The following is a 17,863-nucleotide window of genomic DNA, read 5'->3' as shown; positions in this document are numbered from 1 at the left end:
ATCCTTGGGGGGGGCGGTACTGTGAGGCTCAGATGAGATTGTGTGTATGGAAACTGTAAAGTGTAATTAAAACCTAAGGCATTATCTTCCCTCTCTTTTTCCTTCACAGTGTGGTCTTTAACCATTCACCTAAGTGCTTGAACTTCCTTTAATGTCAGAAAGCTTCTGAAGTCTTTGGGGCAACTCTACATTCAGGTTGCCTCTAATCAGATGGATAGCTCCTATCTTTTAAAATGATTTCTACATTAAACACTGAAGCATCTTTTGACTGAAGAACCTAGAAGAAGGATTTCATTAAATGCTCATTCCTCCTAAACAAAAGCTGACTCCAGAGGAGAGTAATTGACATCCATGGTTGCAACAAGACTCAAGCCTTGGGATTCCATCTTTTCCCTCCCATATTGCTTATGCTATAAACCATACAGTTCTATATTTAAAGGTTAGTTAGTTCTAACTCATAAACAATCTGAATCCCTTACCCTCATATCACTCTTTTAACCACCTATAGTGGTTAAGGATGATCTCAGAGGAATACGGTTTCAGATACACAATGTATCTGAGCATCATTTTCAGAGTCATGGACTCAGAAACGAGTGACCCAAGAGACATATTCCTGGCAGTCAGAAGCCACAGAAGTAGCATCAGAATAACTCTGGCAGATGCCACACACGATTGTGGGATCTCAAACGTGCTGTCATTAAAAGTCCATAGGGCAGCTTTCTAAGAACTCAGGGTCCCATCTTCCATATCATTGCCACTTGGACTTGAGCAGTTGGCATGGAGAATCCCACCATGATTAGAAGTGACAGTACCCCTGGGCTCCTTCACTATTCAGGACTGTGGCACTCTTCACTCATACCCATAAGAGTTTCCTGCAAGGACCTGTCCATCTTGCCAATGGCAGCACATGCCTAGCGGCCATGGGCTACAGTTTTCAATCAAGCAAAAATGTTCTTGCCTCTGTTCACTTTGTATCCTATAGTCCATGGCATATGGGGGCAGATTTAAGAGCTTTGGAATGATAACCACGATGGTAATATTTAAGGAATAGTTACATCAATATAGAACTAAAGTTTCTCTTCACTAACATGTTCTCTACTCTTTGTATAAAGGATAAACAAAGAGCTTGAGTGAGGAAGCCTATTTGTCAAGGAAACCACCATAAATCCTAGTGGAAATGTTGAATTGGGCGTGTGTGTATCTGTACTTGAAACCAAATATTCAACTTTGTCTTGTTAACTGACTCTTTAATAATCTTTAGGAGATGGTCATAAGAAAAGTAATGAGCTCAGGATTTACCTAGGCAGATCCTCCCTGTGGCATCCAAAGTCATCCCACTGGGACACTGACATTTAAACGATCCCTTCGAGTTAACACATAAGCCATTTTTGCATACTCCTGGGAATACTTCACACTCATTTATATCTATGAAGAAAAAAAAAAGCATGAAGTTAAAATATCTATACAACATCATTCTGTTTTATTTCATACAAGGGGTCATAATTATTCTCACAACAGAAAAGGCCATTTTGAACCAAACAAATTCACAAAATTAGTTTGCCTCCAAATAGTTGATGTAGAATTTCTGGGATCTTTGAATAGCAACCATGCTGAGTCCACCTATTACCAAAGTTATAAGAGTTTCTCCATTGGTCCTAGCGAGTAATTTTTTTTAAGTTTTATTTATTTATTTCGAGAGAGACAGAGACAGTGTGAATAGAGGAGGGTCAGAGAGAGGGAGGGAGAGAGAATCCCAAGCAGGCTCCACACTGTCAGCGCAGAGCCTGATGTGGGGCTCGAACTCAGGAACTCACGAACTGTGAGATCATGGCCTGAGTCAAAACCAAGAGTCGGATGCTCAACCAACTGAGCCACTGGGCAACCCAGTAATTTTTGAGTTACAGAGGCTGGGAGTTGGTGTGAGTTCTTGGTGACAGCTCTGGGTACTATAGACATCTCAGGTAAGACTCCCAGGAGTCACATAATTAGCTTTATGAGATCAGATGTCTGGAAATAAGTAGAGACAGAAACCTGGTCTTTCAAATGAACAAAGAAGAGATTGTGTGAAGGTGAGCATTGAGAAAAATCCCACTGAGAAATATGTGGGGTCAGTCAAAAGTGTCTTTTTAAGTGTCATCTGTTGAGATGTCCCCAGAAGGCATATAGTTCTAACTCAGCAATGGTCTCAGACTGTTCTGTCCCAGCTTGAGTTAGGGAGAGTCAAAAGATGCTCATGTTCATTCATTCATCATTCACCCAGTCTCTCTCAAATGTACCAGTCCCTCCCAGTGCTTAATGGAACTCAGTATGTTCTCTGCACTTAACTTGGAAAAATATTCACCATCAAGTTAATTCAAAGAAATATACTTGCCAATGCCAAAAAAGGGGAACATTAGTTCACACACACACACACACACACACTGTGTCTATTTAGAAGAAATAACTTTCCAAGTGAGTGATGGTAAAAAATCTATTTGAAATCTTTCCTTGTGAGACATGTAAGTGGGGAGGGGAAATTTACCTTTTTGGGTTTTTTGTTCTGGCCACTTGTACATCAAAATGTGCTGCTGAGGTCAGATAAGTTATTAACCGTGAGTCTGGACCAGAGAAAGGCCAAAGGATTCAGTCATCATTTGGAAAGCAAGACCTTGGGTGGGGGTTGTAGTGTTCCTCTTTATGTGAGCAAGGAAAAAACTTCATTTCATTCCACATATGGGACTAATTGCTGTTTTTAAAATTTTTCAGCTGCTGTGTCATGTCAGGTTGTGTTAGTCACCCTGACCTGCATCTATCTGGGACTCCGTGAGAAAGAATCACAGCAGACTGGAGAGGATCCACATAAACTTTCAAAAACGAGGCAACAGAGTATGTCCTTCTATATCATTCATGACCGTTAAACAAACAAACAAACAAACAAACAAAACCCAGGACAAACCAAGAAAAAATGCAAATTTTATAGTCTCATTGAAAACTTCCACTTTTGTCTTCCTGATAGTGTTTTGAAAGTGCAGTCACTCTAAAAGTCACTCTTTTAGGTCAGCCTAAAACATTTTCAGTCACCCTGCCCTGTGGCCATAGTGTTCCAACACTGGCGACAGCATATATATGCTTGTGAAATTAACATGTGTTATGTTCTGCAATTCTCATTAATTTTTCTCTCTGCTGCATATTTCTTACTGTAAAGTTTCATGACAACTTTATCCAGTCCAAGTTAACATAAGCATTCTTCTTGCACACAGAAATTTATGGTTTATAAATAATCATAAATACCTTCACACTGTGTTCCTTTAATTCTTGAATAGCCTTTACCACATATAGGATCTGTAAAAAACAAACAAATAAATAAAAACCAAAAAACAAATTTGAGATAACAATATCCAGACTTTGTATGACATAGTGTAAGAAACATGAAGGAGTACCTGGACGTGAATTAGATTTCGTTGCTATGAATAAGTCTAAGATAACAAGGTGTTTCTGAGACTGTATAGATGAAGAAGGAGAATGAGATGTCTCTTTGAATTAAGCTCAGTTCCTCTGATTCTGAAGACCCAAAGTTCCCCTAAAGATCATGCTAAGGTGATCACTAAGAAGGAAATTGGCTAGATTTCTCTCTTGCTAACAACTCTAAAATAGGAGTCACAGTATATGATTATTGTAACATGAATATGGAAGACCAAGTCTAAAATTTGAAGATCTCCTAGCCTGCAGCATTCACACATATAAATTCACACATTTATATACCCAGACACCAAATCAATAAAATCATCAGCAAGGCTCTCAAACCTCAGCTTTGCAACAGATTTAGAAGTTAGGTCATGAATAGTGGTTCCTTTATGTCGGTCTATTTTTGGAAAATAATCTATGCCTGCAAAAAGCCCTAAGTATGAGGTTCTAAGAGAGCCCATAGAAACTGCTGATCTAGGAAGGCAACATCAGGAAACCACATTACAGTGTGTGATAGACAATAATAACCAAATCATATGAAATTACTGTCCTTGACACTTCTCTTAGTTTCCTATTCAGCACTATGTTTCATTGAGGTCAGTGGAATTAAATCTAAAATTCCCAGGTGAACCTAAATGAAAAAAGTACTGGGTTTCCTCTTTCTAAGCGAAGAGACCAGTGGGATGGGCCCCATAGCCACAGTGCCTGTCTCTCTCTTACCGAGTTGGCATAGGGTACACGGGCTCCCCCAGGCAGCACCGAGGGAAGAACAGCACTGGGACTTTAAAGTGGCTCCATTGATGTTGATCTCACACCGCCCATCAATGACAGTCTGCCAGCAAGTGCCCTTGATAGTTTCTGTAAGGAGGTTGGAGAAGATTTTATTAGATACTTAATAAAATCTTTATCAAACATTCAAATATGTGCATTGGAATTACAGCAAGAAGGGCATCATGAAACAAGGGATAATGATAATCTAAACTTTGTTTATCCGTACTTAAACTCTTATGCAATAAGGTCTTTTGCATCAAAAGTAGACACTAAATACAGTACTGATACAGCAGAATAAATACCTATGCAGATGGTTTTTGTTGGATCCAAAGTACTTTCAGAAGAACATTCACAAATAAAAGAGCCCGGGCTGTTCTTGCAGACGCCATTAATGCAAGGACTTGATTCACATTCATCAATGTCTAAAACAAAAAGAGGTCTACATTACTGCTAAAAACTAGTCTTGGGCATGAAGGAATATTTAAACTGTGTCCTCAATTGCTACTACATATTCTTTATTAGATAGTAAAGCTGGCCTAGATAGATTTTTTTTCTAGACTAGATGGAAAATCAAGAATAATAATTGAGGGGCACCTGGGTAGCTCAGTTGGTTAGGCAACCGACTTCGGCTCAGGTCATGATCTCATAGTTTGTGGGTTTGAGCTGCGCATCAGGCTCTGTGCTGACAGCTCAGAGCCTGGAGACTGCTTTGGATTCTGTGTCTCCCCCTCTCTCTACCCCTCCCCTGCTCACGCTCTGTGTCTCTCTGTCTCTCAGTAATAAATAAACATTAAAGAAATTTAAAAAAAAGAATAGTAATTGAGCATATCTCTCTAGCACAGAATCTGGCACATGGCTGAATGTTTTTATTCAGGAAATCTGGAGCAAATTTTAAGTGTGATCTCTGAATTACTAGCTATGTAATATTTTCTTCATGTCTTAAATGATGGCAAATAAAATGCCAAATGCAGGTAAGTACCATAGTAGCTTACAAAGTATATGCAACTGTCATTTGGGACCAAAGAATCTCAATTACAATGATATAATTGTCTAAAATAAAGGTGACTCTGGGACACCTGGGTGGCTTAGTTGGTTGAGCATCCAACTCTTGATTTTACCTCAGGTCATAATCCCAGGATTGTGGGATTGAGCCCCATGTTGGGCTCAGCATGGAACCTGCTTGGGATTCTCTCTCTCCTTCTGCCCCTCTACCCTTCTTGCTTGCTTGAATGAATGAATGAATGAATGAATAAATAGATAAATAAATAAATAAACAAATAAATAAATAAATATGACTCTAACTGATTTTCATGGTTTTCCAGTGGCATACCAAAAGACAATAAAGTACCTAATATAAGAATAAAAACATAGTTTACCTTCACAGGTTTTTAGGTCAGGTTTGTAGATAAATCCCTTGGGGCAGGTACAGACAAAACTTCCAGGAGTGTTTCTACACTGTCCATTGTCACAAAGCAGACTGTTCAACACACATTCATTAATATCTGCAAAACCAATGAACATGAACTTTTAGAGGGAGCTCATTCTTTGCATGCAATTTCTCTGCTTTTTATAGGTTAAATTTTTAAGGTCATATGAAATGATTAATTTAAGCAAGGAGGGAAAACTCCTCTACCACAGGTTTTTGCCTAACTTACCTAATTTGAGGAAAATAGGGGTTTCATCTGATTATTTATAGTAGGGATCTACAAAGTCTAAAGTCACCAGATACTGTTCAATTTACTTTCTTTAACAGGAAGAAACTTGGATTTGCTGGAAATCATTAATCTTTATACAACTGTTTCATTGTGCCAGAATTAAAAGGACTAATCCTATTGATTTAAGGGACTAAATAAACATTTAGAAAGTATGGTCCAACTTTGATATGTGTTAGTTCTAGGATGGTTGTTTCTTCTTTAGAACAACTGAAATGGTCTCCGATTGTGTTTATAGAGTGTGAAGCAATCTATAGAGTTTATAATTCTCATGAGGAGTTTAGACTTGAGATTCAGAGAGCTCAGAAAAATTCCTTACTTTCGGGTGAATAATAGGTCTGTCTCATGTAAAATCTAACTTTTGATATGTGTTACTCAGGTAATTTAGGAAGTGTGGAACTTCAACAGTTTGTTATATATAGTTTATAGTTATATATAGTTTAGTTGGCCTAAACTACATCACACAGACATAGAATAGGCTATATGTTCACAAGGAATTTTTTTTTTTTACACATCAACAAATTCTGCTTATATAATCATTTGACAATCTAGTAGCCCTAACATAAAGGATACACCAATTCAGTACTAGAAATCATCATAGGTTCACAGTGGTAAATACAAGTAAATTAGCAATATATTTATAAAGTACTTAAATTATAGAAAAATTAAGTATAAAGTTATATTATTGTATGAGCAAACAACATGGTGAGAAGTCTATCAAAATGATATAGGGAATGCTAACACTTCCCCAAAGAGTTAGTATTGCAATTCTTAAACTTTGATGATGCCAGAAGAATCTGGAACCTTATATCGAGGATTTTATGATTAAGATAAAAACCAGCCAGTCCCTGGAGGGGACGGCTGTGGTGGGTTTTTGATTCTTAACTTTATATCTCTAAACATAATCTGAAATATGAACATACTTCTGACCTGATGATAATCAGTTCAACTTTGGAGTATATATTTAACTTGTTGACGAAGAATCCCTACGGCCTCCCAAACTCTCCCTTTTGCTTCCAATGGGGTGATTTTTTGGATGAAGCTAAAACATCTCTGTGTCTTTCTGGGCCTGCTCAAATAAATAATGATTTCTGTCTTCTGATGAAGAGAGGCTTTTACAGAAAAATTAAATTGTAAATCTAGTTTGAAAACACCATGTGTACTCAAATGACAACTGTACCCCAGAAAATAAGCCCTAAAATTAAGGGTGTGAGAGAGGAAGAATTCACTTCTCAAAAGTCATTGTAGACCACAAAGAGGGAAGGGCTAATTTGGGGACAGCAATAAAAGTTAGGGAAAGAAAAAGAAATCCGTAGTTGAAAGAAGAGGGTTTTGTGATAACTATACAGCTCCCCTGAAGACCTCCTATCCTCATTTTTTTATGTACTAGTTTAGCCTGAAACTAAGATGAAAGGTGATTTAAAGGGGGGCAGAGAAGAAGCTTTTATTTACTGTTACTTCTTTTTATGAGTGTGCAAGCCATGAGTGAAGAAGGACAGCAAGTGAAAAATACTCAAGTAAGATTTCTGCTTCTTCGAAAATAATTGCTACCTCCACTTTGCCCATTATGACATTACAGGCAGGCCTAACAACAAAGACATCTATTAGATGCGATATTCTGCTTCAACCTGCACACTGTACATTGCATGACAGAAACTACTCTTGCCATGTTGCATCCTTTAAGAAGTTAGAAAACAAAAGTAAACATTATTTATGCTGAATAGAAGTACAGGGAAGAAGAAGAGAAGGCTAGAGTGTGTGGGGAATAGGTGACCTGCAGAGAGCCAGAGGGGGCAAAATGGTTGAGGGCTTGTTTTGGGACATTTAGAGTTAGCCTTCCTCTCTGTTCTATCTCTAGAGTCCCTCTCTTTTCTTTGTACACAGAGCCCTAGTCTCACAGATAGAGCCATGATCTCACAGTATCAAAACAAACTGGGGTAAAGAGATTCCTGAAAGGAGACAGAAATACACAGTTAGGTTGGAGGAGCTTTGAAAAGAATGTGTACAATGGCAAGAGGTCAGGGGACAACTTACGGATATTTCAGAGGTGGTCATTTTTAATAGTTCAACATAGCATAGTAAGCTGTTAAAAAACTACTTAATTGACATGGCCATTTTTCTCAGCCCAGGGGAATACAGTTCTATATAATGTAATTTATTCCTCTTAAAGTTCAGGCACTGTTTGTCTAATCAAAGGCAACAAGTTTCTTGGTAGGGGTCGAAGCATTTCAGCAAGCTCCTCAACACCAAGAGGATGTGCAGTGGTAAAGTAAGGAACCATGGCAAGTAAAATTGCTTGTTACCTCAGGGACAAATAGGAGGAGGAACTTTCTTTTCTTGGGTCAACTAATGGCTGTCTGGGAGATAGCTGAGTTCAGTACCTGGCAAGTAGTTAATACTTGATTGATCATGTGTTGAAAGAATGAAAAGAAAGTCATTTTTGTTTATTTCAATCTGCAGCATCTCGAAATTATTGCATGTTCCATTAACTGACCACCTTAGAGCAGTACTTTTCAAACTCTACCACTAAAATACCACCAGGGCAGAAGACAGTAAGTTCTAACACTGAAGACCCAAATGGCTTTTAGAGAGTAAAAATATAATTGAGGCCTCCCTTTTATCCTTATTAAAGCCTATTACTTTTCATCCTACTCCACGGAAGTATTTTTTTTTTTATGTAAAATGTGTTTTGCTTTCAGATAAAAAGGATGCACCATCTTACATTTTGGTTTCAGTACACTCTGGCATATTCCCATGAGAATAAATACTCTGGTGTTAGAAGCTCAACTTCAGGAAACCTGCAGTATTATGTCACTACACTACAGAATGGACAGTACATTTCAGAAAATACTAGTCTAGGCAACTGAAGAAAGTTGAAAAAATAATGGTGCCCATGTTGACCATTTTCTTCCCAACCAAAGGTGTTCTTTTTGTTTCTTTGTTTTGTTTTGTTTTCTTAGTTACTGGCTGGTACCTTCATTAAAATTTGTTAAAGCATCAAAAGTGGTGTTTGCTAAACATAACAGAGAACAGTTATTACTGAAAATAAGCTGGATTGATTGAATCTAATAAGTGGTTGGGAGAAGAGTTGTTTCTCTTGGTAAAAATAGGGATGCCTTTGTAGACACAAGAGAACGGCTCACAATCTGTATTTTCTACATCTAAGGAGCTTCTCTTTTTTGGAGTGAACATGACACATGACTACTTATAAATTATCAGGATTCAGCTATGTAAATTTCAGTTAATCGAGACATGTATGTCATGCTGACACCCAAAGTGAAGATCACCCATTTGCTCAGTCCTAAAGCTACTCAAAAGCAGTTCCCTGCAAGCAACAAAAAAAGGAATGCATGATGCATGAAATGTCTTAGAAAACAGGTGAATCTTCTTACCAACACAGTTTTTCCCAGTTGAATCCACTTCATATCCTGAATTGCATATGCATTTGTAGGTCCCACGGAGATTTTCACAAATTCCATTTGGGCAGATATCTGGATCTAATGCACATTCATTTATATCTGCACCACCAAAAAGAGTTCAATATCAATAACATTCTAAAGCAAAGGTCAAAGAACTGTCAAAAAAATAACATTACAATAAATGTAAAAACCTTAGGACCTGGTGAAAATCAAGTTTCACTTTGATGAGAAAGCTTGATCACTTCTTGCCACTATAAGATATTCTGAATCAAATCTTCCTTCCACCAGTCCTTGTGAGGAACTTGGCATTTGAGCTGGAACTACAAGATTACCAATCCTTAATCAGGCTAAGGGAGAGCCCCTGGACTTCTGCTGGTTCAAACATCAAGATGGAAAAGTGGATCCGCCACACAGCCCAAGTCCCTACAATTGGTCTCCCTGCTGCCAGCCCATCCCTCTTCAATGTACCTTTTACGATGCCACCAGACTTAGCTTAAAAATGAGATGACTGTGTCATTCTCATGGTTCAAGCTTTTGTAGGTTCAAAAATACCTTCAAGATTAAATTAAAATATGAGCTCTGTTTATTTACTTCTTCCATGAACATACAATGCCCTTTTGCTCTGTGTCAGGAATGTCTGGAGCCAGGACTATTCATTGGTGCAAAGCCCATTCAAATGCCACCTGTTCTGGAAAAGCCTCTGCTGCCCTGTTCAGATAAGGCTGGGTCCTCCGTCTTCTGTGTGCTCACAGACTAAGAAGAGCTCTATAATCAAGGGTGATGCACAATGACAGTGAATATCTAGTCTCAAATCTTGGTCCTAACTCTTCTATAAGCTAGGGTTGACATTTTTTCTTTCTCCAGGTTTCTATCACAACTTTTTTATTCCCAACTATTTATTATAAATTTCTTTACTACTCTCTTTCCCCCAAATATCTCCTCCCCACCTTCATCCACACATAATGATGAAATTAACCAAGAGGATAAACTGACAATCAATTCGGTCTACTTTTTTTCAGAACTTTCCTGAATCAAATCATTTAGTTTTATATCAATAAAATAATCCCTTCATCTTTCTTGTCACCTGTTTTTGCACTTTGTGCCAACTCTCCCTTTTAACTTCAATTCTTTTACGGTATCTATATTTTTCTGGTTCTATCAACCACACTTAAATGAAATATTTCATACTCTTCCAACTTAGTTAATTGCTATCGCTGCTTGCTACAAAATGTAAGACGGCTCCCTACTGACATCTTATAATGACTGAACACTTGACAGTTCAAAATGTGAATGGCCAACGATTAAATTGAGCCCATAACCCTGAACTGTACTTGATAATGCAAGAGCCAGAGGAGGACCAGACTGCTTCTTCTCATGAATGAGCGACCACAGTCATTGTATCTCAACTGCAGTCCTCATCAACCACCCTAAGAGAGCACCCAGTCTTCAGTACTGAGCCCAACACCCAAACCCAACAATCCCAGGACGCACTGTGCCATAATTACTCTGCCACTGGGGGCTTCCAGGAGTCCCAGGTACAGTGATGGCCAGAGAGGGGGCCAGACCTCCCCAGTCTGGTGTAAAGGGACCAACTGGAAACCCACAGGAAAGCCCAGTGCTGCTTCTGCACATGCTTACGGTAGCAAATTTCAAACAAGTCCTTACCACTGCCTGCTGATGTCATTCCTGGCCCACTGCTGCAGAGTGCCTGATATTCCGCTGCAATAAATTAACAGATAGTAAATGATTCCCTTGTTTGCAGAACAGGTCAATCTGCACTTGGCTTTGCACACATCATTTCCTGCTAAGTGAGTAGAACTGAAATAAAGTGGTACCGGAAAAGGAGGCATCTCCCAAGGGAGTCACTGGTACACCATGCTCCCATTTTAAAGGCTCCGCATCACTATGGAAAACAAGTTTTAAGGATATAGGCAAGTTACAGCAAGGCCTTGTGCAAAGCGCTTTCGGAAAAGGTGTTTTTCCTATAATTTGATTTTGTCCACCAGGGAACACTTCACACTTATAGTGAAATGTGCCTGTTAAAGTGTGGTTTCTTAACTGTTAATAAAACTTTCTCCCACCATCTTGGGAATAATTTTGTTTCTTAGTACAAACTTTTTTTTTTTTTAATACAATCAAGTTCTTAACATTTTCTCATTTCTCTCTTCAAATTCTCTAGTCTGCACTCACAAGGAAAACAAAGCCTCTACACTTGTATTTAAGTGTATTTTTAAAGTAAATATTCATCAGGATACTATATGATAAATCTATAGGCAAAGTACTGCATAATGTTAAAACTGAGATCTTACTAAAAAATTGAAGAATACAGAATATGTACCCAAATTTGTGATGGAATCAGATTTCTACTTAAAACTGATGCAATGTTTTACATATAATTCCAATAATATTCAGAGGAGCATGAGAGTGAACGATGAAAAGGGAGACCTAACTGGAATCGTACTTTATCCAAGGAAAACAAACTGAAGTGTCCCCTTAGCTGCCCACAGTTTCTGGCAACACAGAGTCTCCAGGCCAAATGCAAATCATTTGTGGGCTGAAGTGGCACAAGAACTGGATATTAGGGAGGGGCCTTTTTACACAGGCCTACAGCACCTCGCTGCTGATGCAAATAGCTCTTATACTTCCGCATGCTAGAAAATTCTATTCCTGATGACAGTGGATGCAAATGAACTACACAGATTTTAAAAATGAAGGTTGAATCCTTCAGAGCCTCTGCCTTCCTACAAATGTAAACTTCAGAAAAGTGGTGAAATCCCTTAATTTTTAAATCATGCTAAATGGGACCAAAAAAGGAACAACTGGGAAAGTGGCTGCCGTTGTGTGTTTGCAAGCCTGGGACTGAAAGCAAAAAGAAATGCATTGTCATTATCTTCTCATGTCAGCAATTAATTAAAATGCTTTTGAAATAACTGTAAGTAACAAAGTAGGAAAAACAATATCATGTCAGTTTTACAAAAAGCAGTTTTATAGTTAGTGCTAAATTAGCTGATGCTTGGCCTAAACAGAAGCAAATTCTTTTCATTGTTCTTTTCCATTTGGGGAGAATCTGGTACTTGCACTGTCCTCTGCAGTCAGTGAATTCAGGTCTATATTGGTTTGAATGCTGATGACAATGCTTGCTGTTGGGGGTCTTGGAAGCAAGCCCTTTCCCTCTTAGTTTCCTCTTCTATAAGTTTCCTCTTCTACAAATTGGAGATAAGGATACCGAAGCCACATGGCAGTTCTATGCATTTACTAGGAGAACATGTAAGGTGTTGAACACAGCTCCTGGCATGGCTCATGCATTTCATAAATGATAGGTGTTGCAGAGCTAACTCAGTGTTGTGCTATGGAGGCACTGGTATGGGGACATATGAGAAAATTCCCAAACTTCCACTTCTCTGGGTTTAACTGACTGATCCCTGTGAGGAGTAAATATTCAGCAGTCAGTGAGAAATATCTTAATATAGAGCCTTACTTGGCTTTCTTCCAGAGCACAAAGATGGACGTTAGATGTGATGAGGTTGGAGTTTCTCATTAAATTGACTAAAGAAGGAATCCTCTGAATATTTTCAGTACCTTTTAAAATCTCCCCTCTCTCTTGAAATGAGGGATACTGTCCATTTAGGTCCTTCATGATTTGGCATTTTCATCTACCAAAGACGTGGAGAAACCAAACTGAACGAAACCACTTCCACATGTGGACCTCTTCTGTGCAAGTGTGTTGAAATAGAAAACAGAAGCTAGCGGCGCTGGGCTTCAAGTTTAACTCATCTTAAGCTTTACTTCTTAAAGAAATCTGGTCTCTTTTAGTCATCTTTTTATAAGATTACTTCATTTTCCTAGGTATCATAAGAATTCTTTGGAGATGTACTTAGTCCAGAGGAAAATGTAAAAACAAAGAACTGTATGCACCAAGGGTCCTAGATTCTAAGTTTGGTTCTTCCACATATTGAAGACAGGAATAAATCACCTATACCCCTGTGCACCAGTTTTCATGATACTCGTCTATCTTGTAAATTCCAAGTATGTAAGAAAAGTACTTTGAAAAGTTAAAGTAACATACAGCAAGCAGGGTAGTATTAATGATATACAACTATAAAGTTACAGGGATGTTTGTTAGATAGAATTATATTTTATGCTATATAATTGAAGTATTATTATTGTAGGCATGAATTGAACTAATTGCTAATCACATATAAAATGGTAATCTGTGATGTAATCGGCCAGAATAAAGCTTTATTTCTTTTTTTTTTTTTTTTTTTTTTTTAACGTTTATTTATTTTTGAGACAGAGAGAGACAGAGCATGAACGGGGGAGGGTCACAGAGAGAGGGAGACACAGAATCTGAAACAGGCTCCAGGCTCTGAGCTGTCAGCACAGAGCCCGACGCGGGGCTCGAACCCACGGACCGTGAGATCATGACCTGAGCCGAAGTCGGACGCTTAACCGACCGAGCCACCCAGGCGCCCCTAAAGCTTTATTTCTTAACTGGCCTTACCCATTTCTTTTAAAGTTTTCCAGTTAACATTCTCTAACTTCTCATATTTTAATTTCTTCTAACTCCCTAATTTCAAATATCACTTTCAAAATGGCAGATGTTTAAATATTGTGAGTTAATCTTTAATTGACTATATCCCTAATTTCAAATATCACTTTCAAAATGGCAGATGTTTAAATATTGTGAGTTAATCTTTAATTGACTATATATAGGTCAGAAATAAACTAACTGGATCTTAGATGTAAACCAACCAATCAAAGCTATTTGTTTTCAGTATTAGATCTACCTTTATTTTAGGACATTAAAAGTAAATGTCAAGCTACCTTAAAATTGTGTCCAAATGTTGACAGTTTATTGCTTTAGTTTCAATAAACTATTTTTGCCTTATAAATAAAAATAATTTACAACAGGAAAGGATCTTCTGGATTACCTAAAATAATTCATTTTGTAGATGAAGAAACTAAGAATTCATTTCGATATTATTCTATTTTACAATTCTGCATCCTATTGCAAGCTATCTTAAATCCTTTTGAAAGTAGGTGAGAAAAATTCCTAAATAAATAAAAATCTACAAAGAACTAAACCCCCCAGTTAAGCAATTTGTCTGCCTGTGGATGGGGAGAATTCTGAGTCACCAACCAGTTTTCTTTTCATTATGCCGTGTCACTTCAAATTGAGAAAAATACTTTTTCCCTAGGGTTGAATAAAATCATTTAGGAAAGGCACACCTAAATCAACATGAGGGATTTGAACAAAATTCACACATGGCCTTTTGGAAAAAAGTTGGAAATATTCAGGTAATCTGAAAATTATTTACTTTTACACTCTGTAAAATTCTGCTTTTATAATAGTTCCTGCAAAATGCAAACATTATGAAACTACTTTAGAAAACAAGGCAAGCTGCATGAATTCCAAAGAGCGTGAGTATTATTAAGGTGGAGGGGTTGGGATGGGGGTTCCAAACGTGCTGCCTGTTCCCAATGACCATTAGGATTGGGTGAATAATGTGTGATCAGACCCTGAGTAGCCCTGTCAAGACCCCAGGAAGGTATGTGATGTATCTGGAGAGCATAACATAATCTCTCTCCGTGTTTGCCATAAATGCAAAGATTGCAGATGGTGGCAGAAGGCTGGCAGGATGGGGGCATCTCCATGACACCACATACCTGAATTCTGCGCAGGACACGGTTGGCAAGGTTCCCCAAATGCATACTCGGTGCTGGCACAGCAGCATTCAGATTTAGTAACAGCACCAAACAAGGGTTTGACACACTGGCCTCTCTTGTATCCACCGTAGCATGTGCTCCGCATGTGTGTGTCTAAACAGGAAGAGGCATCTGTCATCACACTATCGCTTCCAATAACCCCCCAGGTCAAAGTTGAAGCTGGCTTTATTTAGCCATTGTCCCTGTTCTAACGCACAGAAAATGCCTCTGTTCTTAGGTCTCAACAGAAAGAGACAAACCCACACAAACTGCATTCAGCTTTCAAGCACTGGAAACCAGTTGTCAGACTCTTTCAGTTTTCTAGGGACCATCATGGTGTACCCAACTGTGAGACTCTTAAGTGCTGAGATTATATCTCATTCATTTCTGTCTTCCCTAGACCTGCACAGAGAAGGAGCTTAATACAGGTTAAGTTAATGATGGGTGACCAGTGACTCCCCTTATGATAAATAAGATCTTTATTAGAAGTGTGGTCTACCTCAAAATAAACATGCAATTATTGAATATTTGAATTAAATGTACTTTCAAAACGGAGGAACTTTAATCTATAGAAGGTTCATTATACAAATCTCTGGACATTGGCTTACTAAGTAGTGTCATCTTTACCAACAGGGAGGGAGGTTCCAGCTATGCCCAGTTCTCTCCCAATTCAAAGGGTTTACTGACTGCCATTCTTAAAAATAATTTGGGTAAAATTCATATCTATTTCTCAATAAATTTCAAACTTTTTATAAAGCCGCACAAAAATATTACATAAATTTCCTGATTATCCATATCCTCCTTTGTATTCTATACTTCCCTTTGGACATTTAATTCTCTACCTGAAAATGTTCACTATGAGATAATGAGCATATATAGGCCAATTTCAAAGACCACTGTCAACAATGGAAGGTTGGAGAAAATTGAGGACATCTACATAATTAGAAAAGAAAAGGGGGAAGGAGAGGTGGGGATTCCCCTGGTTTTCATTTATGTCAGTTCATCTTTCTATCTCCTAAATTAATATCCAGCTTATGCAAGAAGAGAACTGATATTGTTGGTTTGTTCCCCCACAAGTATTAATTATGTCATTATCTGTTACAGTAGAGTGCATTTGTCATTGGTGGGATTTATTGATCCACGGAGGGTGGATCTCTACCATCCATCTAGTCATGGCATTATCTTACCAACACACACACGACCATCCAGACCCACGGCCAGTCCAGGAAAGCATTCACATCTGTAGGAGCCATCAGTATTGACGCAGCGTCCATTCATGCAGATGCCAGGTGTTTCACACTCATTAATGTCTGTGGTGGGGAAAAGCACTTATTAAAAATGGAGTGACATTTACATGAAACCACAACATGTCTACAATTCTTTTACAACACTTGAAAATGGGAAAGATAGAAAATTACATGCAGCACCAACAATAAAAGCTCAGTGAGATGCATTTCATTGCCCTTTGAAAGAACAGTAACAAAAATTGACACCGACTATGTGAGCTTTTTTTTTTTAACCACAGGAAAAGCCATTTCAACAATACTCTCCTGAGATTTTTTTAAATCCAAAATAAGAATCACAAAGGCAAAAACAGAATTGAAGAAAGGAGGAAAGTGAAGCTAAAAGACAAAGGTCCTGGTGGAACGTTTCACATGGCAGTTCTTCTAGGACTGTCAGAAATCTGGCTTGATAATGGACTGCAACTTTGACCTGGGCGGGAAGCTTCTCTGTTTAGCATCCAACACTCAGACTGGCGTCCATTCCAGTATCACTCACATCTTAGCACTCTGAGATGACTAGCAAGGCATTAAGAGATACAGAACTAAAACCCTGATGGAACACTATAGAAAAGAAACAGAAAAGGAATATAGAAGATTTTGGTGGCCATTTCTGGCCAACAATAGCACTAAGCCATTGGAGCTCAGCAGAGAAAAATCTTTCTAAGTATTACATATATTTTATAGTATCATATGTATATATTTAGGGAGGTATGGTAAAATACTTTATTGGGCACATACTAATAATAGCAAAGATTTTTCCCCTTTAATATGGGGAAGGAGAAGTGGTACCAAATTGTGTTTTGGAAAACATGTAACACGTAGAAGCAAGTCATTTTATAACAACTCCTTTTATAATATACAGCTAGTGTATGTAACTATTTCCTTTTTCTGACCTTAAAAAGGCAAATTGAGACTGAAACACCTCTACATTTTACTTAGCTTGTGTTATTTGGCACAAGATATATTCAGATGGTCCAAGATTCCGTGTACAGATTGTATTTTAAAACAGCAGTTATATTTAAATACATGTAATCGAATTGGTTCAGTTATTCAGGTCACCTTTTTGTTCAAGCTGAGATCTACAGTAAAACGGTGACAGCTATAGCCTGCAAAGTGACACAAAGGCTTTTTAATGAGGACAACAGATGTTACACGGACCGAGAGGGTCTGTGGCCCAAACTTTCAGAGAGTGATTGGGGAGGACATGCTGTTCATCAGATTAGTTAACTAGAGATTAAATTAGCATTGTTTATTCTAGATTTGGATAGTCATATCTTTGTGGCCTCAGAACTAAATACTCAGCTCTAAGAGAAAATCTTATCCAATGATGTCAAGAGAAAAGCTACAGAAAAGAAGAAATTCACCATACAAGAAATTTTTCTTTTTTCTTTATTCTAGTTTCTATTTCTAGTTTGAATATTCCAAATACTTTACTGGTTGCAAACATTTGCAAAACCTAGTTTCATCTATGAAGTCATAGTGTCTTCTGAAATAATTACATCAGCATTATCTATTGGCCATACCTCAT

General features: G+C 38.0%; 1 protein-coding gene across 2 annotated transcripts in view; it reads right to left on the bottom strand.

The window, feature by feature from the left end:
* FBN1 (fibrillin 1) overlaps positions 1–17,863 on the bottom strand; it is a 232,038-nt gene that overhangs the window by 78,981 nt on the left and 135,194 nt on the right. For both annotated transcript variants that reach the window (XM_053889084.1, XM_053889085.1), the window contains exons 15-23: positions 16,240–16,362; positions 15,014–15,166; positions 11,012–11,065; positions 9,320–9,445; positions 5,592–5,717; positions 4,518–4,637; positions 4,165–4,302; positions 3,271–3,321; positions 1,300–1,425 (exon numbers count right to left, since the gene is read on the bottom strand). In XM_053889084.1, the coding sequence (XP_053745059.1) occupies positions 1,300–1,425; positions 3,271–3,321; positions 4,165–4,302; positions 4,518–4,637; positions 5,592–5,717; positions 9,320–9,445; positions 11,012–11,065; positions 15,014–15,166; positions 16,240–16,362 (1,017 nt within the window). The remainder of the gene's footprint in view (positions 1–1,299; positions 1,426–3,270; positions 3,322–4,164; positions 4,303–4,517; positions 4,638–5,591; positions 5,718–9,319; positions 9,446–11,011; positions 11,066–15,013; positions 15,167–16,239; positions 16,363–17,863) is intronic.

This window comes from Panthera pardus, unplaced genomic scaffold (assembly GCF_024362965.1).
Source record: "Panthera pardus isolate Hobbes unplaced genomic scaffold, ASM2436296v1 HiC_scaffold_24, whole genome shotgun sequence".
NCBI lineage: Eukaryota > Metazoa > Chordata > Mammalia > Carnivora > Felidae > Panthera > Panthera pardus.
Note: the sequence above shows the minus strand (reverse complement) of the source record. Positions and strands in the feature narration are given on the sequence as shown.